Raw genomic sequence first — 27,021 nt, 5'->3', positions numbered from 1 at the left:
GTAAAATGGGGCTTGTGGCATTTCAGGGGTGGCTGCACTGACCTGCTGAAGGGTCTTTTTACAGATGTGGGGCTCGTGTGCTGTTCAATATCTTATCATGTAGCTGCTTTGACTGTCTATAGGTATGAATAACACCTGGCACCGAGGTCTGCAGCTGTGCTTTAAGTAAAATGACTTGCTAAGGACAGAATTACTATTTTAATCCCCAAACATCACCACATCACTGAGTTCTGTGCCATGGCGGGACTGTTTAGTATGAGGAAGAGGAGGCTGAGGGGAGACCTCATCACTCTCTACAACTACGTGAAAGGACACTGTAGAGAGGTTGGTGCTGGTCTCTTCTCACAGGTAATTAGTGACAGAACGAGAGGGAATGGCTTCAAGCTCCAACAGGGTAGGTTTAGATTGAACATTAGGAAAGAATTTTTCACCGAAAGAGTGGTCGGGCATTGGAACAGGCTGCCCAGGGAGGTGGTGGAGTCACCATCCCTGGCTGTGTTTAAGGGCCGTTTAGATGCAGTGCTGAGGGACATGGTGTAGGGGAGGACTTTGTAGAGTAGGGTAGATGGTTGGACTCGATGATCCCAAGGGTCTCTTCCAACCTGAATGATTCTATGATTCTATATTGTGTGTATTTAAGGCACGGGGAACGTCAGGAACCGGTCACCCCCCTGCAGCAGGGGGGTGGTCCTGGGGGTGGGTGGGTGAGTGGGTGCACATCCTCAGAGCCTCCCCACCCCAGCCACCCACCCAGATCCTCGATGGCTTTTCCCTGGCAGGCTGGGCAGGGTGGGCAGGGCGGCTGAGAGCCCTCCCCGGCTCAGCCTGATGCTCGTCCACGTGCCAGGGAGATTTAAAAAGTTTGGGGAGGGAGGGAGGGCACGGCCAGAAGAGCGGCTGGCAGAGCAGGGGACACCGCGGGCATGGGACATCTCTGCCACCAGCAGCCCCCCGCCGCCACCCCCCAGCGCTGCCGGAGGAAGGCAGGGGACGGCGCGGCGCCGCCGGGGTCCCCGCTCCTCCTCCTCCTCCTCCTCCTCCTCCTCCTCGCCTCCTCGATGTCTGCTTGTGAAGGTGAGAGCATCCCTCTAGCAACCCCTTCAATATATTTTTTTTTGGGGGTGGGGGAGGTGACCCTTCAGCTTGCCAGCCTGGGTGGGATGTGGGGCCGGGGGAGATGCAGGGATGCTCTGGGGGCTGGAGATGCCGGGCACGGCTTCAGGGGTTGGGTTTTTGTTGGGGTTTCCTCCTGTATCCCGGCAGGATTACCCTGTTTTGGCAAAACTACAGGGCAGTAACTTGGGGAAGCGGCTTTTGTTAAAAGCAATTTCATTTTAAATACGATTTGCTCTGATTTACAAACTAATTCCGAGATGTACCACAGAATTGTAGGAAAAATTGGGACCCTCTGGAAGTCACTTAGCCCAACCTGAAGTGGTATTTATTGCTTGGGGAGTCTCTGGGGGTGGGGTTAATTGGGAAAGGATAGAGCCGCTTTAAGCGTAGAGCTTGATTATCTTGATTTAATTTGAAATGCCGGCTTACACATGAAAGATGTTATTTTTTGTAACAGGGAGTGCTTGTCAAACAAGCACAGCTAATGGGCTTATTAACAAAAGGTACTCTCTTTTCTATTCTATTTTCCTCCTCCAGATAGATTAACTACTTATAGCTTGTGGAGTAACATTAGAAAACAAGCTGCTGTGCAAAGAGCAGTTCTGTTTTGTTTGTATTATATGTGTGTGAGTTACTTTCACCAGGAATTTTTGTTCTGACTTGATGTGGAATCTGAGCAGAGTAGACTGAATGTTCTATTAAAAATAAATTCTGAAGACACGGAAGAGGGGAGGGAAGGAAAAGGAGGGCAAGGAAGAGCAACGGCAATGGATTTAGTCATTGTTCTTACAGAAATGGTTGTGCAGGGAGAGCACTGGAGGGAAGAGAAGATGCAAGAAGTGAATCCCAGGTAGAAAATTGACTGAAATTCTGCAGCTGCCATTCTGCTGCCTTGCGAGAAGCTGAGTTTTCAGAATTTGGCAGAATTGAAGGATAAGCGAACAAATATATCATGGACAGCATCAATTTTGTAGGAGGATTTCCTCCTGTGTTCCTTTTGGATAGGACTGCTTTCCTCAATAGCACTCTTCTTCTTTTTTTTTTCTTTTTTTCTTTTTGTCCCTGTGGCTATTTTGTGTACATTACAAAATAACTTATTATTTCCCTGTGTGTGCTGCTGTGTATGTGTGTAAGTGAGTGAAGTCCTACAGTGATTGCAGCGCTGTTCTGGAGGGGGTGAAACAAGCTGTAATATTCAGGTTTTTTTGCCTCTGCCCTAAACTTTACAGGCTACTGGGTTCCTTCTGCTCCCCCTGGAAAGCCTTGGGAACCACACAACGGTGCTCAGTGACAGGCAGGCAAAGGTTTAAGGGGGAAAGTGTGTCGATTTGAGGTGTTGTTAAGTTCCACAACCAGGATACCAGACCCAGGCAGTACTCCAATTGGAATATACTAATTTAAGAACAGAAAACAAAGTAAGAGAATTGCAGCACATTTCACTTATTTGGAGTTATTCCTTGAACTAAAATAAACATTTAAAAAAAAAAAAAAGCAAATTTTCATTGAAAAGCAGTTCTCCTATTATGTGAACCTCCTAGAGATTACAGAAATATCCCACTTCTATACAGGGTGAAATTAAGCCCCCTTTTAATTTATTTATTTTTTCCAGAAAATAACCATCAAGAATAATTAGTCACCTTAAGTTTGTACCAGTACCAAATTATGGTTTTGAAATCTACCCCTTAATGCCCAGAACTAAACACTGTTGTAATTATTGTTATTAGTATTACTTTTAAAACAAATGGAGGTGATGCACAATTGTGCCCTGCTCACCTGGCCATTCCAGCTAAGTCTGCCATCACCGCTTTTTTGGTTAATATAGGTGGATGCTCTGGTGCTGGGTCAGGAGGGACCCAGAAACTGTGAATTCCAGGTTTGTAGCCTGGATGGGCTGAGTTGGAGGAAGGAGCTGCCCCCAAGCCAAGAATTATGCAATTAATAACACATTCAGTCTTCTAAAGGATTGAGCTTTTCCACATCACACACACCCGAGAGGGGAAATAAAGCTAGTTCCACGTGTACTATCACCTCATGTCTTGGGTATTATTCATATGCAAGCTACGTGGCAAAGCACACGTTTAATTGTTTAGCTGTGACATGCAATAAAGCGAGAGGTGGGCTCCAGCTTCTCGCCTGGCGATGTGTGTGCTGGAGGGGAGCTCAGGTCTCACCTCATGTCTTGGGTATTATTCATATGCAAGCTACGTGGCAAAGCACACGTTTAATTGTTTAGCTGTGACATGCAATAAAGCGAGAGGTGGGCTCCAGCTTCTCGCCTGGCGATGTGTGTGCTGGAGGGGGAGGCTCCAGGGCTGGAATGTATTTCTTGAGCAGGTCTTGGCATTCGAGAACTGCCACGCAAATTGTCTCGCCTGCTGCTTGTCACTGAGAAAGGACTAACACCAGCCTGACCCCTGGTGAAAGCTGAATGATTTCCACACTGGTTATTGCTAAGAGATGTCAGTGTCCGTATCTGCTGCGAACTTGTGAAGAAGCCTCCTGTGTTGCTGACACAGAGCAGGCACAAACTACTGGGCAACGATAAGTGTGTCAGGTACCATCTTGTGTTCAGTGTTTTTATTTAAATCACTGACACAGGATATTTATACAAAAAAGCTTTGTTGTACTGCATTGCTAAGCACAGTTTGTGCTTCCAGGTGCACCGATGCCATCCCAGGCACTCGAGGCGGATCAGGATTTGCAGCTGTGGAAAGAGGTAAGCATCATCTGCACGCTGCCCTATGGTAGACTCCATTTCTTCTGTGCCCACCCTTCCTGGGGTCACACCTCGCTCTCCAGTGTTTCTCTTGTATGGAGTTCAGGTCTTCCTTCTTTCGGTCCTGCTTCTCCTGCACATCTCCTATCCTGACATCAGCAAAGAGGTGAAACACATTATTTTCCAGATTTTCTGAATGGTTATTCCAGCAGAACGTTGAGTTGGGTGTTGAGATGTCATTCAGGGAAAAGACTGCTTTGGCTCAATGGAGAGCTACATTTGATAAAAGTTGTCATTTAACTGTCCATGACCAAGCAGTTACTGTCTCTGGAAGAAACACAGTGTCCCATCTGGTATTTTTATAGGCTGTACACAATTGTCTCAACTCATCCAATCTTACCTCTTGCTTCTTCTGTTCCGCACACAAGGCTGGGACACTGTATTTAATCCTATTCTACCTCTCAATTTGCTAATTAAGGGATAATGTACGGTGTCAATTAGCCCCTCTAACACGTTGCTACTGATCGCTATCATGACTTCCACTCTCACCTTCGAAACCAACATGTGTCTTGGCTCCAGGATGTGACACGTGTGTTAACACGGGCTCTTCCCTGCAAAGGCAAAGTTTCCATTGATTTCAGTGAACAAAAAAGTATGCAGAAGATACTAAATTCTGGGTAAAATTATGTAATGTAACCAGTATAATGCTTACTATTTTAGCAAGAATAATGCAGCACTGGAGAGTGTCTAAGGAAAGGGAAATGGATGCACAGGTTTTTACCTGAAATCAACATGATTACAGAGCCATACTAGTTTACCAGAGTTTCCTGGAATTAAAAGAATCAGTTCTTCCCTGTTTGTTACTTTATTAGTAGATCATCCAGGAGAAGCCCTGCCTCTAAATTAATTTAGTATTTTCCAGGAATGACTCCGAGTTTATAAATATAGGAACTTTGTAACTAAGTATTGCCTTCCTTTACTCCTCTCTCACATACTTTCATTTCTTTGTGTTATTTAACCAACCCCAATGCAACAATGATGAGAGGAACTATTAATTTGTATATTTTTTAAAGGAAGTAACAGAAACTGTGGCATTTCCTCAGCCTTTGCTTTGTCCATGCAGGTTCTGGCTGAGAGATACTGCTTTGTGTTAGACACAGTGAAGGCAAGGTGTCTTGTCCTGTTACTGACTGAGGGTAGTTCTCTCATAGTCTCCTCCAACTACACAACAAGCAAAGAAACCAATAAAAACCAACAAAATCCCTCACCAAGAAGAAAAAGCACATTTTTTTTACATTTTACACACAGGCTTACAAAATGGCTTCAGCTTAGTTTATCTCATTCACTGCTAATTTCTCCCTCTACGTTTTTTTACTCTGAAAGTGGCAAAGCTGAACTAATATACCCGGAGAGGAGCAAATGCACGATGAAGGGAAAAGAGAACGGGGAGGCTGCCTTACCAACAAAAACTCTTTGAAGGGGGAATTCTGTGAGCTATTAGCTTTCCCACTCTCTCTGCTAATGCTTTCTCGCAGATTGTCTCTAGAGAAATGAATCATCTCTTGTCTTGAGGCACTCAAATATGCATTATTTGTTTATTGCTTTTTTCAGTTAATGTTTTCATTGCTAAAGAGTGTTGTTTAGGGTTTTTTACCTATAATAAAATTGTAAGATCCATTGCATTACCTACTCTTTATTTAAAAAAAAAGTAATTTTAATGCCTTCTACGAACTAGATGACTGGCAAAGCTTTCTGGCATCTAGACAAATGGTATCAAATATTCTATGCCGGAAATGGTGCATATCATCGCAGCTTGCTAATGATACCGTTTTAAAGTTATATACTGAAAAGTTAAGCCTCTTTTTTAATTATTATTAAACTATGCAGCTTCAATTGGAGTACTTGAGATTTTTTTCTTTTCCGTACAGACAACTTTGAGCTTTCAGGGCTGGTAATATTATTTCCACGAATGCCAATGCCCTGTATTCCATTTCTTCTCCTGCCCTGATTAATAACTCTGCTAAAATTGGTTCAGTAGCACAGGATTCTTTTGTCTTGGCAAGGAGATAACAAAAAGAAGCCGTGATTAACTGTCTACACAAGGTCATGAACAGTAGGGAGGCACTGAGCAGGGATCACATGTTCATTGCTTCCTCCAAGACAAGATGGTGATAGCACTGATGGAAGGTGGCTTGGAAAAGATTGCTCAAGACCAATGGAAATGCAGTGTTTAGGAAGCCACAGGACACTGGGGACACCAAAAGTTTACAATGGTCCAGGGAGAGACCGGTCAAATTGACAGCACAGAAATCCACTGTGGCTGGAGATCATGGGTTTCACTGGACCACTGGTCTCTTCTTGGGCATTTCCCTGGGTGCCGATGTATGGCCAGATTTGGAGGTGAGATGCTGAACTAAATAGACATTTATTTTGATCCAGATGAAATGGCTGGTGGGGTTGGGGCTTCTTGGTTTGGTTTGTGGAATTATTTCTGTATCTCTGAGTGTAACATTCCATTCTGTGCTGATGTGTCTAAGTCCAAGTGCATTGACTTCTTCCACAGTGCTCTTTGAGTTTAGATCCCTTGAAATATATTGAATATATCTCTTACTAGCACTGTGATTTGGGAACCACGTCCTTTAAACAAAACCTTGTGAGGTTGTTCATATGCCAAAGAAATCAGTGCAAACCTTGGGTGTTGGCTGCCTGGAGACTCACACAAATTGTCTGGCCTGCATAAGACATGCTGGCACGTAAGATAATCATTCAAGAGATGCGTGTGTTGTCACACACCTGAAGAGATGCTGGAATCCAATCAGAAGAAGGGATTTTGAGGACTGCATTTTGAATCACGTGCTTTGTCATTTTCTTTGCAGTTTTGTATAATCCAAAGGTACCAGAGAAGAGATGTAAGTTCATATCCCAGATGCTTAAAATCGTAATTTAAAATATGGCTTAGTCTGAGAAGGCTACAAATAAAGAGGGATGTGAGTGGAGTATGAGAATAAAGGACCCAGATATGTATGTGTGTTTTGTGATCAAACAAGTATAAATTTGCTTATTTGGTCAAGGGCTATTTTCTCCTAAATACAAAATATTTCACGAGCATACCCATAAGAATTGATTATGGCAGACAAGCTTGCCATACCTTTGGCTGCACCGAACTCTTTTTGAAAATATATGTATTTCACTTGGGTTTTTTAATCTGACTTCCTAAAAAAGGACTCTGTGAACTTTTACAGATAGACGACGCATGTTCTGCCTACCTGTCCAGAGATTCTCAGCCTCAGGTGAGTCAGACACGGGTTACTTTATTATTTTGATCCTGTTTGTTACATGCAGTAGGATTGGAAGGCTGATGCCTGAGTTGATGTTTTCTTCACATTAGGCGTCCAGTGCACTGGAAGAACTTTGCTTTCTGGTCGTGGGTTTTCTCCAGAAACCACAGGTAACACTCACAAAAGACTAATAAGCATTTCTGAAGCCTGATGTCCCAGTGTGCCTGTGACTACCATGAATTCTGAGGAGCCAGTATGGGAAGTGTCACTCAGTGCTGGAAGTGATACTGTCACTTCTTACTCTGAAATGCTGTGTCCTAACTCAACACCTATTAAAGACAGCAGGGAGACTCCAACGTTTGGAAAACAATCTCCAGGCTGAATACGAGGTTTCAGATGTTTTTATTGCTTTAGATTAGAAAGATGATGAGCTTTCAATGGAGAAAGAAATTTACTTATGAGAGTCTAGGGACATATAAAGGAGCATCTGCTAAACCCATCTAGTCTTCTACTGGAGAGTAATCAGTGCTTTCTACAGAGTTTGAAAAGAGTAGTTACATTGATAAGCAAAGACATGTAATATATTTGTCAAGAAAGAACGATATTCCAGTCCAGTACTGAAAAGTTTATAATGTAATAAAAACTGCCCATTGCATTATTTTTTTTTAACAAATAAAAGCTTCTCTACCAATTGTTATTCCTACAGGGTTTAGATGAAAAAGACAACACCAAAAGGGTAAGATTTCTATGTATGTTTTACCATCACGCTAAAATTGTCAAGAAAATCCTAACACCCTTGCCCTGTTTTGTAGTAAAACCCCACTTTTAATTTTTTTGAACAGTTCTTATTTCATTATTCTAAGACTCATGACTCAGGCAACTCAGACATCACGGTAAGTGGCGTAGCACCTCCTTGTGAGTACACGTGTGCTTGTGTGTAAAAACAAGGCAATGTTCCTTTTTGCAGCAGTCCCTCCCACTGCTCAGCAACCCCATAATGGGGAGCTTTGCAGTTAAGATACAGAACGTCTTTTAATAACATGGAAGAGGATCATTGATACTGTACAAGAGTGCAAAAAACCAACCAAACACTCAAAGAATCCCAAACGCATCTTAATCTTGTAGTTCATTTTTTTTTTTAGAATAAGATCAAAAACTTGTTTCTGGTACTGGAACAGAACACATGCAGTGAAACAATGTGGATTTATAGAAGCATCAAGAACTCTTAATGAATTTTTATTCATTATTAATTAAATGCAGTGAAACAATGTGGATTTATAGAAGCGGAGAACATGACCATAAATATCAAGAACTCTTAATGCATTTTTATTCATTATTAATTAGATTGTATGTATTTATTTGTGCATGTCATAAATACGTATCAGGCAAAATAGTATTTAAGTCTCACTCAGATTTTGAATTATATTTTAAATGAAAAATATGATTTTAAAAATAGCCTGGTATTGTTGATATAACAATATTCCCATAAGACAACAACATAAACCAGACTATGTGTGATCCATTCTTGCTTTTAAAGTGCAAACATTATCTGTTATTTCTGTGCATCAATGTGTCTTTTCTGTGCGTGACAGGATTTCGAGGTAGTTCAACGCAATCATTTTTTTTCTCACTTCTTAACAATCATCTGATACATCAATGACCATTTTGGCCTTGATCTCTACGTTTCCTCAGAAATATGTGGTATATTTCCTAGACAGTGATATTGCTGACATTGGGGTCAGTGTTTTCATGATAGAATTGGAGGTTTTGACAGTTTTCAGGGCACTATTCTATTTCTATTTAAGAGGCCACTTTGTCCCCATCTGGAATGCCTTTGCCCCTGCCTGCCCCCAGGAATTGCTGCTTTCTCACTTTTTTCTGGTTTAGCTGTTCAGGTGACTCTTTTCCAGTCCAGGTCTCAGAGATACTGACCTAGTGAGATCCATCGTTCTTCAGCTTTATTAACCTCTCTCCACTGACTGCAAGACAGAGCTGAGATGCCCTTTAACTCCTCCACTATGCATCAGACCTCTACTTTTTTAGCTATTATGATGCCACATTGCCTATCTTAGGGCAGACAGTGCAAAAGGTCTCAGAGATACTGACCTAGTGAGATCCACCATTCGTCGGCTTTATTAACCTCTCTCCACTGACTGCAAGACAGAGCTGAGATGCCCTTTAACTCCTCCACTATGCATCAGACCTCCACTTTTTTAGCTATTATGATGCCACATTGCCTATCTTAGGGCAGACAGTGCAAAATTGGCTCCAAGTAGGCAAGTTCATTTTACCTATTAAATACATTATCACTTTGGTAACTCTAGCTATTCCATAAATTATATTGCTCTTCGGTGTTACACTTTTCTAAGTATTGGATAAAAAAATGCAATATTTTTAAAATTACATTTACATGAGTTGAAGGTTGAAATTGGTTGATGGAACATGGGGTTTCTACTTTATTCCTCATGGTGGACCTTGTGGTTGTGTTTTGCCAGGGGGGCACTTACACTGCACACAATGACCACCATGCTTAACCAGGCTGTCTGCAAGCATAAAGTCTTGTTGAACACAAGGAATTTCATGGTTTGAGCTTGTCTCTTAGGCACAGTGGCCACGTCCATGGGTAGAAATTTCCCCTGAGAATGGATCCCTCCCATACGCTCTTTTCTAGTAAAAAAAATAAATAAAATTCTTAATTTTCTGAAGTTATTTTGAAGTAAAATGAACTTTTCATTACAACGGAGATTGAAGCTGCTAAATTCCATAGCAGATAATAGTAGAAATGTTAGCAGGAGCAGTGTATGGAAGTGTTCTCTGTACCACTCCCAGAGGCTGATCAAAGTCTGAGTTATTGCAATTGCCTGGGCAAAAAGTCTGTAAATGGTTCTGAACTTCCAATGAGTAGAGGTGAGGGCACAGCTTTTCTCTCCATCACTGTGTGAGTCACAGTCCTAGTGTAAATATAAATGTTGCTACCTGTTTGTTTTCAAGTCTGAATGTTCAAAAAACAAGTTTCTCAATTAACATCTTCAGTTCTTTTTTGGTCCATAAGCCAATACTGCGGGAAGAGACTTCTTTTGCATCGTAAGCTCCAAATGTCATTGTTGCTCATGTGTCTGTGTTCGTGTCCTCTCAGTCCTCTGTCCTGCATCCTTTGCTGCAGCTCGTTCCCCAGCTTAATGAGAGAAGACTGAAGAGATACAAAGCGGACGTATGTAATCTCAAACTCTGCATGTTTGCATTCTTACACCTTGTGATTTTTTAGCTCTTCTAAAAATGTCCTCCTAGACCTTTCTGCTGATAACATTTTTATTTTCATGATTTACTATCACACAAGTCTACTTTCATCAGAAACAGGAGGTTTTTCTATGCTTTAATTAGAGAAAAATAATCCTGATGATATTTAACATTTAAAACAAAAAACCCCACTAAATATCTTCTAAAAATGTCCTCCTAGACCTTTCTGGTGATAACCTTTTTATTTTCATGATTTAATATCACACAAGTGTACTTTCATCAGAAACATGAGGTTTTCCTATGCTTTAATTAGAGAAAAATGATGATATTTAACATTTAAAACCCCACTGAATGTACACTTAACACAGAGCAGTGATAGAACACAGAGCCCAGGTACCAAAATGGATTGTGAGTTCTTTTATAAAAAGCAAAATAGTTTCAAAGTTATCTGTACCATTATATTGCAGTTGAGTCATATTTTCTGCAGGGGTCCTTGTTTTTTTAGCCTGTTTGGAATTCAAACCATATCTACTCCTTAAACATATACTGTTTATGACTTATAGCACTAAGAATTTCCAAGTGATTTATAGGTGATTTTCGTGTTTAACTTATGGTGCAAATAAGAAAGTTCTCCATGGAACTAATTTTCCATAGAGAAGTTGTGTGTTTTGGAACAGAAGTTTCACACAGAAATAGAGGTTGAACAAGATAACTTCTGGAGGGCAGGCACTAAACTCTAAATAAACACAGTTCCTCATTAATACATGTGTTTCTGTATACATATACACATGCAGGTTTGTGAATATACATGCATGCACACTATAGAATGTATTAGAGTGGGTTTTTTTAATATTTCCAAACCCTTGGAAGTTACGAGGCAACTGTTATAATGAAGGCAGATTTTAGCTTCAGTTGTTTTCTAATACCAACCTCCTGAGATGAAATCAAACCAGGAAACGATGTAACCTTCTTTAAGAGGTGTCTGGTTCTAAGTAGCAAATGGCATATTAACATAAAATAAATCACAATTCCATATTAGTAATTGTACTCTTGACTCCTTTAATGTTCTAGATAATTTCCTTATCTTGCCTATTTTGGTCTTGTTTTTATGTTTGTTCACACATTGAATAGAAATAGTAGAAAAATAATGTAATATAAATACCATTAGACACTCCAATGACAATGTGCAAAACCCCACTAATAGGCAAATTTTTAGCCTTTTCCAATTTAAAACCCCTTTAGTATTGAACAGATGGTAGATCTGCGATGGATATTTCAAAACCAGGTAATGCTAGAATGAGTCAGACATTAGGAATAAAAATCATACATGTTTTACCTACAGCAAAGAAACTAAGTTGAAAATAAAGGAAAACTCAAAAAACAGCTTAAACTCTACTTCATTGGAAAGCTTCCTTGCGTTGAAGCTATTCCTGTGTTAGGAAATGATGGAAGCCATTCTATTTCACACCATTCTTATCACATTAAAATAGAGCATGGAATGATTGATTTCTATGACAACTCTAGTTATGATCAATAGATCACATAACCTCATTTTTTAATTGAGAAATACCTTCATTGCTAAATAAATTCCATCTCAATTTTATGTTCTGCTAAGCAGAAGATTCGAACTGTGTTGTTTCTGAGTTGGCCTGTCTCTCCACCTGCAGGTCAGTGCCCTCACTCATGTACCTGGTATTAACACAGGCAATGAAAATACTGTCATTAAGCTTACGTGTTCTCTAATCATTAAGGTTCATTAAAATAACCGGATACTTCATGCTTTGTACATGTTACGTTTAAATGGAATTTGTATTTTCTTCATTGGTAGTTTCCCTTTCCTTGCTGTGTGGATCAGTAGGCAGCTGTTTCTCAAATGTGTGCAGCACGGGCAGGGTAGAATATCTCAAGGACTGGTCTGTTTTGGGGGAGTTAATGTGAGAGGGGTGATGAAGATATACCTTTGTAAACTGGTGAGGATCTCATTCCTGGGCTGGAGCCCAAGTATTTGTGGTTTTTAAGCTTTGCATTGTTGTCCAAGGTGCAAAGACCAACTTGAATCTTGTCCGTAGAGACTCTGCTACCATGAAGACACTGTTTGTGTCTGGATAATGAAACCTGGGAAGTGGAAGGCAAAGGCTTCTCGCCATTGCTAGTACCATTCCACAGCAATCTGAACTGAGCTAAAACTGTGTTTTCTCCTATTTCTCTATGAAAGCATGAACTTTGTATTACTGACGTGGAGAAATATATATAAAGCATGCCTTAAGGGGCAAGGCTGTACAGTAGTACTGAAGCACATAAACAAATTCTCTAGGTAGATTCACTTAAAGAGTAGATATGATTTAAAGTACTTTTTTTCAGGAAGAACTTCAAGGACCTGGAGGGATTCAAAGTCGAGGCTACTTTTTCTACAGGGTATGGTTTGTTTGGCTTTTTTTCCTTTCATTTTGTGATGCAGCAAAACAGAAACTTTTCCATTTCCCTTGTGCTTTTCCCAGTAAGATTAGAAACTAGATACAGAAATTCTCATGAGAATGAAACTATTCTGTTCATCTTAATGCCTCTTTACTCCATTTTTGTAAAATTAAGCAAGTTAAAGATGGCAAGTCAAAGTTAGTAATAATTCTCTTGGTTTTGGTTAATCTTTTTTTTTTTTTCTATTTAAATAAGAAAGTGGTTAATGAGAAGGAAGCAAGTTTGTACAGTTGTATTTCTTATGCATCAGGATTGGATCTGCAGAGTTCTTACTACAGGACAAAGTTACTGATGATATTTACATCTATGCATTCATGATGCCAGAGTGAAAAGCAAATTCTTATTAAGCTCAGCAAGAGATTTTTTTTATCAGAAGACTTTGTATCACGTTCCTTTGTAGTGCAAAATATTTCTGAAATGACCATGGTGAAAAGGGAGAAACTCTTTGTTTATGTTAAAGAATAGTCTAAAAAATTCATTGTGTGACATGTATTTCTTTGTTAATTACAACAAACACACTGCAATAATAACACTGGAAGCACATCTTTAGAAAACGCAAAAAGAATTAGAGATTATTGTCTCTTAGAGTGACTTCTTGTGGCTTTCTACCCCCTATAAAATCATACAAGAAGAGTATAATTCATTCTTCACTCTGTGTACAGTAATTTTTACTGTATAATCTTCCTCCAGAGGTGGATACACATTAAATAGTAACTGACTTCAGGTTTATCTTTAGTGATGACCATGTTGACGGAACCAAGAAATTTCCCAATTTCTATACATACCAAGTTGGGTGGGGCTTTGTTACTGAAACCAGTCAGTTTTATGGAGTGCTGATTAGATATTTGTCTTTCAGCCACGCAACGGAAGAAGATCAGTGGATTTTCGCTAAGGAGGTACCTAATGCTTTTAATCACAATCTATATTTAAATTAGTGTCTTTTTATACAAATAGGGCACAATATTTGTGTTGAGGAGTTGTCTCAGACAGCCTTTTACTGTTTTGTCAATTTAGATTTCTGCAGATAAGCCTTTCACAGATGTTCTAAATTCATGTACCTTCAAGCAAAGCGAGTAGAAGCTGTAGATCTTCAGTTCTTAGAACTGAGAACACAGAGCCGTTTCAGGCAGCAAGAAATGGAAAATATCCCAGATCTGTAAGCAGTTTGGAAAGTTAACAGTGATGATAAGTGTATGTCCGGAAGAACTGATACAACTAGCTATGAAACACATATTGACATCCTGGGGGTAATCCCCCTGTTCTTACACAGCAAAAAACCTCACAATGAAACTAAGTGCAGGCTTCAGGATTTAACTTCAAATCATTCAGCTCTTTGGAGCTGATCTGGATTTGGAGTGATATAATAAAGTTTCCCTATGCCAATATTTTAATGCTCTGTTTTCTAATATATCTTATATCTATATCATATTTTAAGTATTTAGTATTTAGTGTTATATTTTACCAAGAGCTAAAGCTTTTTCTTATTTTTCAGGATTTTAGATTCCTGACCTAGAACTAATGCTGCAGGAATGCTGAGTACATGGACATACTGTTTTCCTTACAAAAATTATTCATCTCCAATGTACAATTAAATCACTGGAACGTAAATGTTCTTAAATTAGATCCTGTTAGGATTCAAATGTTTCTTTATTTTGTTGATTATATTAAAAGCATATTAAAATTCGTTGGTTTGTAGTGTTATGCTGTTTATAACTGTGTGTAATGCAACTATAAAAAGTCACAGTGTATGCATGCAACAGACATTGCCTCTAACAACACTGTTATGTACATTTATTTTCCCTTATAAATAAAAGCACTCAGTTAGAGGGTTGTTTTAATGAGAATGTTTGCGATGTAGACCAGTGATTTTCTTTCAGAAGATATTGTAAGTGATTTGTGCAGTCTTTGAAATCACGGTTTATCTAGGGAGGCCAAACAAAAGGTGTGGTAGGCTTTCCAAGATGATGTTCTTTGCAAGATGATGTTCTCTACGCCTGTACTCGCTTCACTGTAGCCTGTAGACTTCTGGCAGCCTGCAGGGTCAAGATAAGTGCTTTGCGGGTGGTTTACAGAACTATATTGATGATAAAGGAGTTGGCAGTCCTCAATAAGCCTTAAGGTTAATAGTGTTTCATTGGCTGAAAAAATTAGTATCTCTATTCCCTTAACTAAAGGAAATGGGGTAAATTGCCTGTTTTGAAGAAACACCTTTACTTAAATCAACTAAAACACGAAAACATCATTTTTTTTTAGCTATGTCTTATTTTTAGCTGTTAAGAACACAGATGCAGTACAGTTCTCATTTAGAAGATGACTAAATGGTGTTAATTACATTCTTTGAGAATTAGGATCCATTTGAAAACTCAGCTGTTTTTGATGAAGAATTAAAGCAATTCCACTCGAAAGAACGGAATTAGCCTCACAATCTTCCTCGCTTCTCTCTCTGAGTTTGTTTTCACATCAGGGTTGTGTTAAAATACAATGTGGAAAGTGGCTAATGCACCCCACGACTGACAGCTTCCACCCCATGGAAGGAGCAGGCCATGGCTGAATGGCGGGCAGGGAAGCAGGGCTGCCTCCTTCAGTCACACTCACGGCCTGCAGACTGAAAGTGCCCCCCATTTGATGGCTTTGTTTGCTTGGACTTAGTTTATTCTTGATTGTTTTCTGTTGTTTTTGTTCTTCTGAAACTGTTTTGTCAGCAGTAACCAATGGCCGATGGGCCGGGGCCCACTGCCCACCTCACGCCGCCATCATTAGAAGGGGTGAGGGCAGGGCTCCCTGCCCCAATGGCCACCACCTTCCTGCCACCATCGGCTCGGTGGCCTCCCTGAGGAGAGGCAGAGCCCGGGGGGAGCCATGCAGGTGGGCACAGAGGGTCATCCCAGCCCCGAGCTCCTCTGGTGGGGCAGATGGAGGGCGGTGAGGGAGTTGGGGCCCAGAGGCCAAGGAAATGGGGGAGGCTGCAGGTGGGCAGCGGTTGGGGATGAAAGGATTGAAATTATCCAGACTTTGGGCTCCCAAACTTGACATATGCATCACCCCTGGCAAAGCTGGTGGTAATTAACAACATCATTAGCATCAGTTAGAAGCATTACGAGAAGATTTTCACTTGAGACTGTGGCCTGCTAGGAGAGTAATACTGCTTCAGCAGTCTAGCTTCATACTCCAAAATAATTTACATTGAGTCACTTTTTTGCCGTTGCTTGGCTCCTTTGCACTCTCACTATCAAATATCTTCTCAAATTTTTGACACACACTTTCATTTATTTAATCTGTGCACGTTACTGTAACCTTGAACTGATCACTTAACACTAACTTTTGAAACACTGATTTAACTCAATTTGTTAAAAGATTGTTAAAGGTCTGATTGCTTCTGATCTTCTCTTCCTTGAGACTGGAATTCAGACGGATCAGACACGCCTGTTTCTGTTACGTTCACTGTGATCTAGGATTCTTGATCCTTTTTTTTTTTTTTGCTTTTACATTTTGTAGATGTAGCATCTAGAAAATGTCCAATGAACAACTGTTTGCACAAACATATTGAACATTAAAAACGTTAAAAAGACATAGTACAAAATGCACCGTTTAAGCAAAATACTATGGAAAGATTTTATGTAAGAACTAAGTTTTTTCTGAAAAACACAAAACGTCAAAATCTTTCCTGGCAAAAAGTGGCAAGAGCTTATCTTCTAAGTTAGCTACATTCTAATTCTGTTTCAGTAGTCTTTTTTGTTGTGTGGTTTTGAAATTATTTGTCCAGTTGTTATGATTATTTTTATTACTGTTTTTTAATGCCTCATGATTCTTTGTAATCCTTCTGCTATGGAGAAGCATTTGCTTTCTGTGAAGTGGGAAAAATCTGGCCCTGAAGTCAGGAAAACATACACTAAAGCACTCGTGTGGAGGCCAAAGTGCACGTGCATCACTCGTGTTTCTTCACTGGCTCCCTTGGAAGAGTAGCCCGCTTAGTTCTGTGGATTTTTTGATACCCTGGCTGTACCTAGGTCAAAATTCTGCTTTGGTGAAGGGTTGAAAACTTGGAATAAGCCTGACTATAGGACTTTTTTTTGTGTAAGTAAACCCTGCGGAATTACACTGTGGCAAAATCTTCATTTGGGTTTTTCCTATTCCAGACCCATTAATGACCATCAAATTCATTAGATTGTACATGGAGCTTCTCTTATTTTTTCCAGTGGATTATATCAATTACTTTTCAGTCAAAAAAGGAGAAAACATCACTTATTATTAATTCTTTATCTATGTTTTCATATGCAGATAAAGTTGTTGTTTGTTTTGTTTTTTTTTTTTTATGGAATTGCCCAGGCCGGAAGGGACCTCCAAAGGTCATCTAGTCCGACCTCCCCGCAGTCAGCAGGGACACCCCCAACTAGACCAGGTTGCCCAGGGCCTCATCGAGCCTCTCCTTGAATATCTCCAGGGATGGGGCCTCAACCACCTCCCTGGGCAACCTGTTCCAGTGCTCCACTACCCTCACAGTAAAGAACCCCCTCCTAATCTCCAATCTAAATCTGTTCCCCTCCAGCTTGAACTCTCAGGAACTAACTGCCACTTCCTTTCCACTCCAAACCCTCCAAAGTCTTGCTTCCTCACCCATGCCAGAAGAAACCGGCGGAGGTAAGAGTCTTCTCGCAAACCCGCTGTATTTACCCTCCCTGTGAGCAACAGCATGATTCTGTTCACTCTCTTTGTGCACTTCTCAAGTATGTTTTCAGATAAAATGCAAAGTGATTCTTTTGGCTTTAGGAAATTTCTTGAGGCTTGTGTAGCATTTGGTCTTCATTAGAATTTAATTTATTATACTCATGCTCAGTTCTGTAGCAGAGATTTGTTAAATAACAATGAGGCATCTGTCAGCTGTCAGGGCCAATGTAGTACTCATAGGCACAGTAGTAAGCCAGTGGAAATCCTGGATGTTTCCTCAGGTAACATTTTTGTAATGTTCTTTTTGTTCATTTGATGCTACATTATTAATGAATTATGAATATCACTAAATGTTTCTGATACATACATATTTGTAGACATTTCTTTATGGAGGTTTTCAAACAAGTCATCATTTCAGGGCCCAAAATACCACACATTTTGATTAACAACCTGTTTTAAAATCTGCTTTACTACTTCTTATCCATCTTCGAGGCCTCCTAATGTATTGCTATTCTACTCTGCCAAGAGCAGTCCAGTTACAATAAACAAATTTTTTTAAATGTGATAATTTCAGTAGAAATATAGTCTTATAGATAGCGTACCGTTCCTTTATCTTAACCATTTAATTAAACTTAGCACAAATGTAGACTTAACACCTACAGAATCCTGTGTTATTAACATGGTCTATGAAGTAGCTTATGCTGACATATTAATATTAATCACATACATATTCATGATAGAGAAAGGTCCATGAAGGTTTTTCAGCCTCTAAGTAATGGTTTCCTTTTGTTACATCTTTAATATGTGCCAAAGTGAAAAAGGGATGGTTTTGGTTTAAAAAAAAAAAACGCACACAAGACTGATTTGTTGATTTAGTTTTGTTTCATAACATTAAAACAGGATCCAAATGAAGATACCGAATGGAATGATATTCTGAGAGATTTTGGAATTCTTCCTCCAAAAGAAAAACTGAAAGATGAAACTGAAGAAATGGTTTTACACCTGCAGAAAGAATCAGAAGGCAAGTCAAATTCAAAATACATGCCAGTAGTATAACAATATTGGAAAAATAGAGGTATTTTCAATAACGCTTTTTGTAACTTAAACATTGTATAATAATTATATTTTTATTTTAATTACTTTCACTTGGTTACTTTAAAAATGATTCTGAATTAAATATACAACACAGTTAGTGACAAACATTATGGCATGTACCAAATATGGACTAATTTTCATCATTTCATAAAGGAACCACTCAGCATAAACAAGATTCACATTCTGAGAAATTGCTAGTAATCCACTCCATATTTCTGTATTTTCCTCTATAGTTATATCTAAATACATTTCTTTTTTTCAGAGTTATGCCAAAGTTGAGTAATTTCTGAAATAGTTCACCTTTTCCTTTCATTAGTTCCGTGGTTGTGTAATATTTTTCAAATATTAAAAATGTTTGCAGGAACTTTGGAGAACAAAAGGTGACTAATTTTTATTTGCTGTTTCTAGTGAAAGCGTATGGAAGAATGAATCTTGAAGAATTGGAGGAAGCTGAAGATGACTCTGATGAGGCCGATAGGAAAGCTATTGAAATGTACAGGTCAAGTAAGGTATTTCTACCCAGATTAACAGTGTACATGTCACTATTGGCCCATGAAATGGACAGGCAGCAGGTCGCGGGTAACCCTTTTCAGTTTGTTGCACAAGAACATTAGGAAAAACAAGGTCCCAACATACATGGCTCCAGCTTTCTGAAAGATACTGAGTTTGTGCGTATGGACCGTGTGCCAGCTATATCAGGATGGCGTGCCATTACAGGAGGAAACTGTAATTCAGTGCTGAGATCAAGCTGGTTAGTATTTTGACTTGATATTTAAATAATTTATCTGAGTATTTGTACGCACAGAGTTTTTACACGGAATAAAAATGCTAATACAATCAAAACGTTTCCTCTGTCTGCATTCTGGCTGTACTTACTGCTTTTGCATTGTTAAAATGACTAAAACAATTCTAGTGCTAACGCTGTGTATCTAGTGCTGTGTTCTCACAGGGAGATAACAGTTCAAATAATTATGTGAAAGTTGGAACCTAAATTATCACGCATTCTTGCTAGAGTATAATAACATCGCATATGTATTATATAATTTTCTATAGTGGCTTTCAGTTAGTATAATTAGTTGCTGCTTTTAGTTCCACAAATCTGTGAAGCATTTTCCTTTGCCCACTTGCAAGTATTTTTGTAGATGAAGACTGCCATCTACTGCTTTTACATTCCAATTTTCATGAATTATTTTAGAATTGTGTCATAAAAATTACTATAAGTACTGGTAGTTCTTCCTCAAACTAATTTTCGGACTCATAGAAACAATTAGTAGTGGCACAATCTTTTTATCACTTTGTCTCAAATGACAAACCCTTGTGCTACGTGTTTGTTACTCGTTTCCCAAATCTGGTACTGATGAACTGAGAATATGAATTTTATTGTTATCTTATTGAATAAAGAGTAGCACAGAAGCCTTTCTAGCTCTGAAATTACATTAGAAGACCTTGAGCTAAAGGGTTACTCAAAGCATTTTAAAAAGTAATTGAGAGAAATGCACTAGATATTATTTTTAAATGTATTTAAAATCTTCCAAAGATGCTTATTGTTATTACTACTTTTTAATTAGGCAGCAACGCTTGCAAGAACGGAAATGTCTTCAGAGGAGGCAAAAGTATGGGGAGCTGACAGAAATCTGTGGAGAGCAGTATGTAAAAGAAGTTACAAATGCTCCAAAGGATGTTTGGGTTATAATTCATCTTTATAGGTCAAGGTAATTACATTCTTGTTTAAGATGATGAATACTTCAATACCAATAATTGAACTGGTAATTAAAAAGCAATACCAGGACAAATTAAATGCAATAGACTAATGAAATAGCTATTGTTTGGAGGCAATGGAATCACAGAGCATGGGACCTCCTTGATCTGTTAATTCACTTTGTTAGAGTTGATCACTTGACTTCTGTTCCATTATATGAAAGATTTCTTTTGCTCTCTGTGCTTACCAACACCTACTGCACCTCACCGCGAGATTTCTTAATTTCACTGGGACAGTGGCCTCCACTCTCTGTGTTAGGGAAAGTTCGTTTGCAGACTCTCTTCTCAGCAGAATTATTCTACCTTTATTTCCCCTTTAACTTGAACAAATTAAAAGTCCAACAGGAAAAGTCTCAGCTCTGAGAACTGAAGGATGCTAGGGAATTTGTCAGTTTATCAGTTCCCCAATAAATCCTCTCATGGCAGCAGAAGTTGCGAGATGATCCAGCAGAAATATCAAAGGACTCCCATGATTAGTTCAGCGCACGTTAGTGACTCTAGTAGATATTTTTAAAAAGCACTGAAAATTAGCACTGAAAATGTTTAATGCATTTTTTTAGATGCAGATGAGTTTTCCCTCAGCTGTCAGGAACTGGGCATTATTTCCAGGAGCAACTGGAATAGATCAATCAAATGAAACTGTTCAAACTACAATAACTTAAATTTACAGATCTGAAGAAAGAAAACAGCAGCTTTTCTTACTTTTAATTGGTTTTAGTTACTGGTGAACCAGTTCTACGCTTTACCATTGCATAAACACGAGGGTATGGGGAAACCCTTAATCCCTTAGGAATGACTAGAGATGCACAGCTAAATAAAATTTGTGGTGCAATTCTTATAACAAATTAAATTAGAAGCAGACTATAGGAAAAATGCTACATTTAGAATATCATAGAACGGTTTGGGTTAGAAGGGATCTTAAAGATCATCTTGTTCCCACCCTCCTACCATGGGGCGTTTATTCTTCAAAGGCTTGATTTTTAATAACTTTTAGTTATTTTAAAAATCATTTACACTGGAACTGTCATCATACTTTCTTATTCTTTCCTAGAAATTGTGTCATAAAAATTACTGTAAGTACTGGTAGTTCTTCCTCAAACTAATTTTCGGACTCATAGAAACAATTAGTAGCGGCACAATCTTTTTATCACTTTGTCTCAAATGACAAACCCTTGTGCTACGTGTTTGTTACTCGTTTCCCAAATCTGGTACTGATGAACTGAGAATATGAATTTTATTGTTATCTTATTGAATAAAGAGTAGCACAGAAGCCTTTCTAGCTCCGAAATTACATTAGAAGACCTTGAGCTAAAGGGTTACTCAAAGCATTTTAAAAAGTAATTGAGAGAAATGCACTAGATATTATTTTTAAATGTATTTAAAATCTTCCAAAGATGCTTATTGTTATTACTACTTTTTAATTAGGCAGCAACGCTTGCAAGAACGGAAATGTCTTCAGAGGAGGCAAAAGTATGGGGAGCTGACAGAAATCTGTGGAGAGCAGTATGTAAAAGAAGTTACAAATGCTCCAAAGGATGTTTGGGTTATAATTCATCTTTATAGGTCAAGGTAATTACATTCTTGTTTAAGATGATGAATACTTCAATACCAATAATTGAACTGGTAATTAAAAAGCAATACCAGGACAAATTAAATGCAATAGACTAATGAAATAGCTATTGTTTGGAGGCAATGGAATCACAGAGCATGGGACCTCCTTGATCTGTTAATTCACTTTGTTAGAGTTGATCACTTGACTTCTGTTCCATTATATGAAAGATTTCTTTTGCTCTCTGTGCTTACCAACACCTACTGCACCTCACCGCGAGATTTCTTAATTTCACTGGGACAGTGGCCTCCACTCTCTGTGTTAGGGAAAGTTCGTTTGCAGACTCTCTTCTCAGCAGAATTATTCTACCTTTATTTCCCCTTTAACTTGAACAAATTAAAAGTCCAACAGGAAAAGTCTCAGCTCTGAGAACTGAAGGATGCTAGGGAATTTGTCAGTTTATCAGTTCCCCAATAAATCCTCTCATGGCAGCAGAAGTTGCGAGATGATCCAGCAGAAATATCAAAGGACTCCCATGATTAGCGGAACTCTGCTCTGCTAAGCACCTTCTCCCCTAAAAAGGTGATTAGAAGGGATCTTAAAGATCATCTTGTTCCCACCCTCCTACCATGGGGCGTTTATTCTTCAAAGGCTTGATTTTTAATAACTTTTAGTTATTTTAAAAATCATTTACACTGGAACTGTCATCATACTTTCTTATTCTTTCCTAGCATCCCACTATGTTTACTGGTTAACGACCACCTCAGCCTGCTAGCCAGGAAGTTTCCAGAAGTCAAGTTTCTCAGAGCCATTGTAAACAGCTGCATTCAGAATTACCAGGACAGATATTTACCCACAATACTTGTATATAAAACTGGTGAGATAAAAGGCAGGTTCATTGGAGCAGCTGAATGTGGGGGAATATATCTTAAAGTGGAAGGTATAAGAAATATTTTCAAATAATTCATGTTATACAAAATTTTATGTTGTTTGTAACTAGTAGGTCTAAAGATCACTGCTTAAAAGTTTGGACTATTTTTGTAGAAAAAAAGTCTAAAAAAGCAAAGAATCAAGTTATGTAATTTTGTGGTAAGAATATGGGATAAGCATGGATATTTTGCAATTCCGTGATTAGATATTACCCTGAGATAAAGTTGGGTTGTCGCGAGGATGGTTCTATTTATTGTTGTTGTTGAGATGGAGCTTGGTCTTTCAGTGAAAGTCCTTTTCCTCTTCAGTGAGAATATATTGCATTTATCAAAATAAATTGTAAACTGTTTTTACAGAACTGGAATGGAAACTAGCAGAAGTTGGAGCAGTGGAAACCGACTTAGAAGAAAACCCCCCAAAAGACACTGTGAACATGACAACACTGTCAGCGTGGAGTATTTCTGCTCATGAAGACACCGATACAAAAAGCAGTGATGTGATGAAACCACGTATTACTTGAAAAAATTTTGATGTAGACCATCTGTTCTGACATAAATTAGCTCAAACACAAATTTTTACTTCTTTGGTAAGCCTGAAACAATTAAATTTTTTTTTTTTGATTGGTGGAAGAAAATGGATGTAGTAAACAAAAGCCATATTTACCTTTGGATACATATAGACAGCTGCTCATTGACACCGAGAGCCTGGATTCTCCATTTCATACAAACTCTGCTAAAACGGAAGGGGAAGGGGAGGGTATTAGCTGGGCTCTAATCCAAACTTTCTTCCTCCTTTTATCCAGCATGGGTGCCAGATACTCCTTTAATTCCTGGTGAAATGTCCATAGTGGGACTCTGCTCTGCTAAGCACCTTCTCCCCTGAAAAGGTGGCCCAAAGCCAATTATGTGTATAGTGATACAAAATCAAGATTTGGCCCTGAATCCATCGACTAACAGTTCCGTTTGTTTGACAGGCGTTTAAGAATATTCCCACTAGTTTAGAATAATGACAGTTGGATCAGCTGTTCCTTCCTAACAAAAATAAGTATATCCTAAACAAAAGAGTTTACAGTACAACTGCAGATAAGCAAAACTAGAGTGAATGAAGAGACCGCGCTCCCAATTCAGTATTTTTATTATGAGTAGTGACTCAAACTGTACAAAACCAATCTCAACGTGCTAATGAAGATTTAGTTATACAGTTGACGTGGTTTATAGCATCAGGATGCAGAAAGAAAAGTCAAACAGAAACAGTTCGTTTGACAGTTGGCACGTAGATACCTAAGAACAAGAAAACTGACATGAGCCATTGTGTTTTTTTCACCCAGTAGGATGCGGTATTCGTAGATACCTAATGGCAGATACCACTTCTAGAAACTTTTATTTTGCAGATTCAAAGAGATAACTAGTAGATGCATTTCCGAGATAATGGCTTATCCGCCGCTTGAGACTAGAAGCAAAGTAGTAGTTTTAAATGTAAATAGGTCATCAGTGACTAGATACGATTCCACAGTCACGTCAGGTGAATTATCAGCGTTGGGTGCTGCAAAAGGAGCACTGCCCCCACTTCCTCTTAGTGTGAGCCTCCCTCCTGCTACCGGGCCTGCCCTGAGCTGCACAGCCACAAGGCTCAACTCTGCAAGCGCTCCCGTTGTCACACTGGAAGCTACAGGAACGTGTCACGAGATACGACAGGAAAGGGCCAAACATCCCCTTTGGTGAAAAGGGTCTAGAAGTGAACCTTAGTAAACCTTGTTTTTCAAGGATTACGTAGATTGTTAAAGTCTGCATCTTTGCTAAAGTGGACGTGATGAGTGAACTTTGCTGCGCGATGTGAAATTTAGTTCCAAAAGCAGCTTTCTCAAACAGATCCTGCTCTGAATACGCCAGTGAGGATCAAACAGGAACATTCTGAGCAGATGACTCTTCTAGCTACGCACAAGATGGCGATGACAGTTCCACAGGAAACATGGCTACAGTTAATGGAAGTGCACTGGAAATTTCTGCATTGTTTGGCCCAGTCTGGTCCCATCATTCAATAACTCACAAAAGATTCAGTGCTTATACTTCGGTAATGTCTGAAAATTATGTTATCTCTCAAGTAACCTTTGTGAGTGAAACACACATCATTACACACCTGAGCAAACTCACATTGACAGTAAGTGCCACATTACACACCTGAGCAAACTCACATTGACATTGACATTGAAAAACTGTATTTCTAGGTGAACAGTTTCATAAAAGCCCCGCACCATTTCTAAGCTTTCTGTCCTGTTCCTTCAGAGGCCTTTAAAATACTTTCAAAAGAGAAGCAGCATCAAAAAAATGACCTTGGTTAAGCCATGACCTTGGTGGAAAACGCAAATGCCTGTGATTTCCACAGCTATTTTGCCTGTTTTGATCTTGCCAAATACCAAAGAGTAATTTGCTAGTGCGACATCGCAGCAGGTAGGTGTTACACTCCCATACATACAAGGCGGGGAGACAGACTGCAGAAGAATTACTGAATAATTACTACTGATTACTAAAGATCTTGTGGCAAATTTCATTCAAGAGCATTATTGTTTGTCCTAGTAATGAAATTATTACTTTTGCTTATATCACATTTTCCTCAAATGAAAGATAGAGTATTATGAATCAATAAGTAACAAAAATAAGTGGTTTTACTAATGCTTTTTAAAATTCTTCCAGTGGAAAAACAGCTCTTTCTCAGCGTTACTGCTAAAAAGGTTCCTGCCCTTACAAAACCTTTGGATAAGACTTTGGTCACAAGGTGAATCAAATGGGAAAGCTGATCTACCTGAAAAGTAACCCAGAAAGAAAAATCCATGAGATTGTGCAGTCCAGTCAAATTCCTTATTTCACTCCAAACAAAAATGCTAATTAAGCTTTTATGGATACACACTTGCAATTATGCTTTGAGATATACTGCTGTTTAGGAGATCAACTGAAAAATAAACATTCTCATAACAGGGAAAGAAAACTGGGAATATTTACATACTTATACACATTTACATACATTTCTACTGAGCAATGTTTTATTTTAGAGGAAACAGTTCGTCGCTATGTTCTGCTGCATAACAGGTTTATGCTAACATAATCACTGCACATTTAAGCATATTCCAGTCCTGCAGGAGGCAGAAGGACTGGAATCCGCTAAGGTTGTACATAATGACTGTGCAGTATCAGTCAGTCGCCTCTCGGATTCACTCTGACCCCTGATGCCTTTTGTATTTATTAGCTAGGCTCTTTCACAGCTTTCTCTGCAAAGTCAATAGCACGGGCACATCCTACAGCTTTCAGAAGCTTTACCAACACAGAGGAATGCTAACTTTTACGATCAGAGATAGACCTGCAAACTTCTACTACAGCTGTGTCTTCCTGTGCTGAAATGACACATTTTCTGAGTCTACAGCTCCTCACCCTGTAGCTGCCCAACCAGGACACTCCAGCCCCAGTACTAAAGTACATACAGGGCACTTCAGTTTATCAAGTTCGCAATTACTCTTTTACCTTGCGGCCACATTAAAAAAAAAAAACAAAAAACACAAACCAAACATGAGAAGAATGGACTTAAATTGCTTCTTTTCAAGTCAGAAAGCAGGCAATTTAAGTTGCTGTGAGCCTTCCCTCAGGCTGCTGGCCCAGAGACCCCTCACACCTCAGCAGCCAGGTCAGTACTGTACGACACTAATTGGACAGTATCCGTACAGCGCTTTAAAAGTTACGGGGCTTTATCAGGTGTTGAGATTTTAAACCCGCCTAGGGTCGCTTCTTATTTTTAACGTTTTATTTGGTAAAACCGGTATGAAAACCATTGTAGGCAGGGCTGAGGCAGTCAAGCCTGTCCCCCGCCACTCTGTTAAATTTGTACACAACGTTGAAAAAAAACAAACAAACAAAAACGCCGGGACGGGTCGCTTGTGCCCTCAAATAACGTGTGGCGGCACCGTGCGGGCTCCCCGTTCCCCCCACCTGCCACCCTCAGCCCAGCGAGCGGCCGCGCCGCCATTTTCCCCTGGCGGGGTGAGGTGAGGCGAGGTGAGCCCAGGTCAGGGCGGCGCGGCGAGCACGGCGCACGCGCAGTCAGCCCCTCCTCTCCCCCCTTCCCGCGCAGGCGTAGCACGCGGGAGGGGAGGGGGGGGAGAGCGACGGGGACGCGCATGCGCGGTGGCGGCGGCGGCCCCCGGCGCTGGAGCGCGG

The 27,021-nt window shown here is 39.5% G+C and overlaps 2 protein-coding genes across 2 annotated transcripts; both read left to right on the top strand.

Annotated features, from left to right (window-relative positions):
• Positions 1–923: 923 nt before the first annotated feature.
• NMU (neuromedin U) lies at positions 924–14,558 on the top strand. Its single transcript, XM_014945539.1, has 10 exons — positions 924–1,074; positions 3,774–3,832; positions 7,075–7,122; positions 7,221–7,280; positions 7,817–7,846; positions 7,953–8,003; positions 10,247–10,321; positions 12,709–12,762; positions 13,679–13,718; positions 14,315–14,558. The coding sequence occupies exons 1-9, from the start codon at positions 924–926 to the stop codon at positions 13,712–13,714; spliced, it is 564 nt and encodes a 187-aa protein (XP_014801025.1). The 3' UTR covers positions 13,715–13,718; positions 14,315–14,558.
• A 975-nt stretch (positions 14,559–15,533) lies between these two features.
• Positions 15,534–23,339, top strand: PDCL2 (phosducin like 2). Its single transcript, XM_014945503.1, has 6 exons — positions 15,534–15,587; positions 18,388–18,508; positions 18,991–19,081; positions 20,151–20,294; positions 22,621–22,829; positions 23,176–23,339. Exons 1-6 carry the CDS (start codon positions 15,534–15,536, stop codon positions 23,337–23,339), a joined length of 783 nt encoding a protein of 260 aa, XP_014800989.1.
• Positions 23,340–27,021: the final 3,682 nt, after the last annotated feature.

Source organism: Calidris pugnax, unplaced genomic scaffold (assembly GCF_001431845.1).
Source record: "Calidris pugnax isolate Ruff unplaced genomic scaffold, ASM143184v1 scaffold58, whole genome shotgun sequence".
NCBI lineage: Eukaryota > Metazoa > Chordata > Aves > Charadriiformes > Scolopacidae > Calidris > Calidris pugnax.
The sequence above is the reverse complement of the archived record's forward strand: the minus strand, read 5'-3'. Positions and strand labels throughout refer to the sequence as shown.

Coding starts and splice junctions, on each gene's coding strand:
- PDCL2 (XM_014945503.1), top strand. CDS start 15,534: ATGGCCGATGGGCCGGGGCCCACTGCCCACCTCACGCCGCCATCATTA. Junction 18,509..18,990: donor CCTGCAGAAAGAATCAGAAG/GCAAGTCAAATT, acceptor TGCTGTTTCTAG/TGAAAGCGTATGGAAGAATG. Junction 22,830..23,175: donor AATATATCTTAAAGTGGAAG/GTATAAGAAATA, acceptor CTGTTTTTACAG/AACTGGAATGGAAACTAGCA.
- NMU (XM_014945539.1), top strand. CDS start 924: ATGGGACATCTCTGCCACCAGCAGCCCCCCGCCGCCACCCCCCAGCGC. Junction 1,075..3,773: donor CTCGATGTCTGCTTGTGAAG/GTGAGAGCATCC, acceptor TTGTGCTTCCAG/GTGCACCGATGCCATCCCAG. Junction 7,281..7,816: donor GTTTTCTCCAGAAACCACAG/GTAACACTCACA, acceptor TTATTCCTACAG/GGTTTAGATGAAAAAGACAA.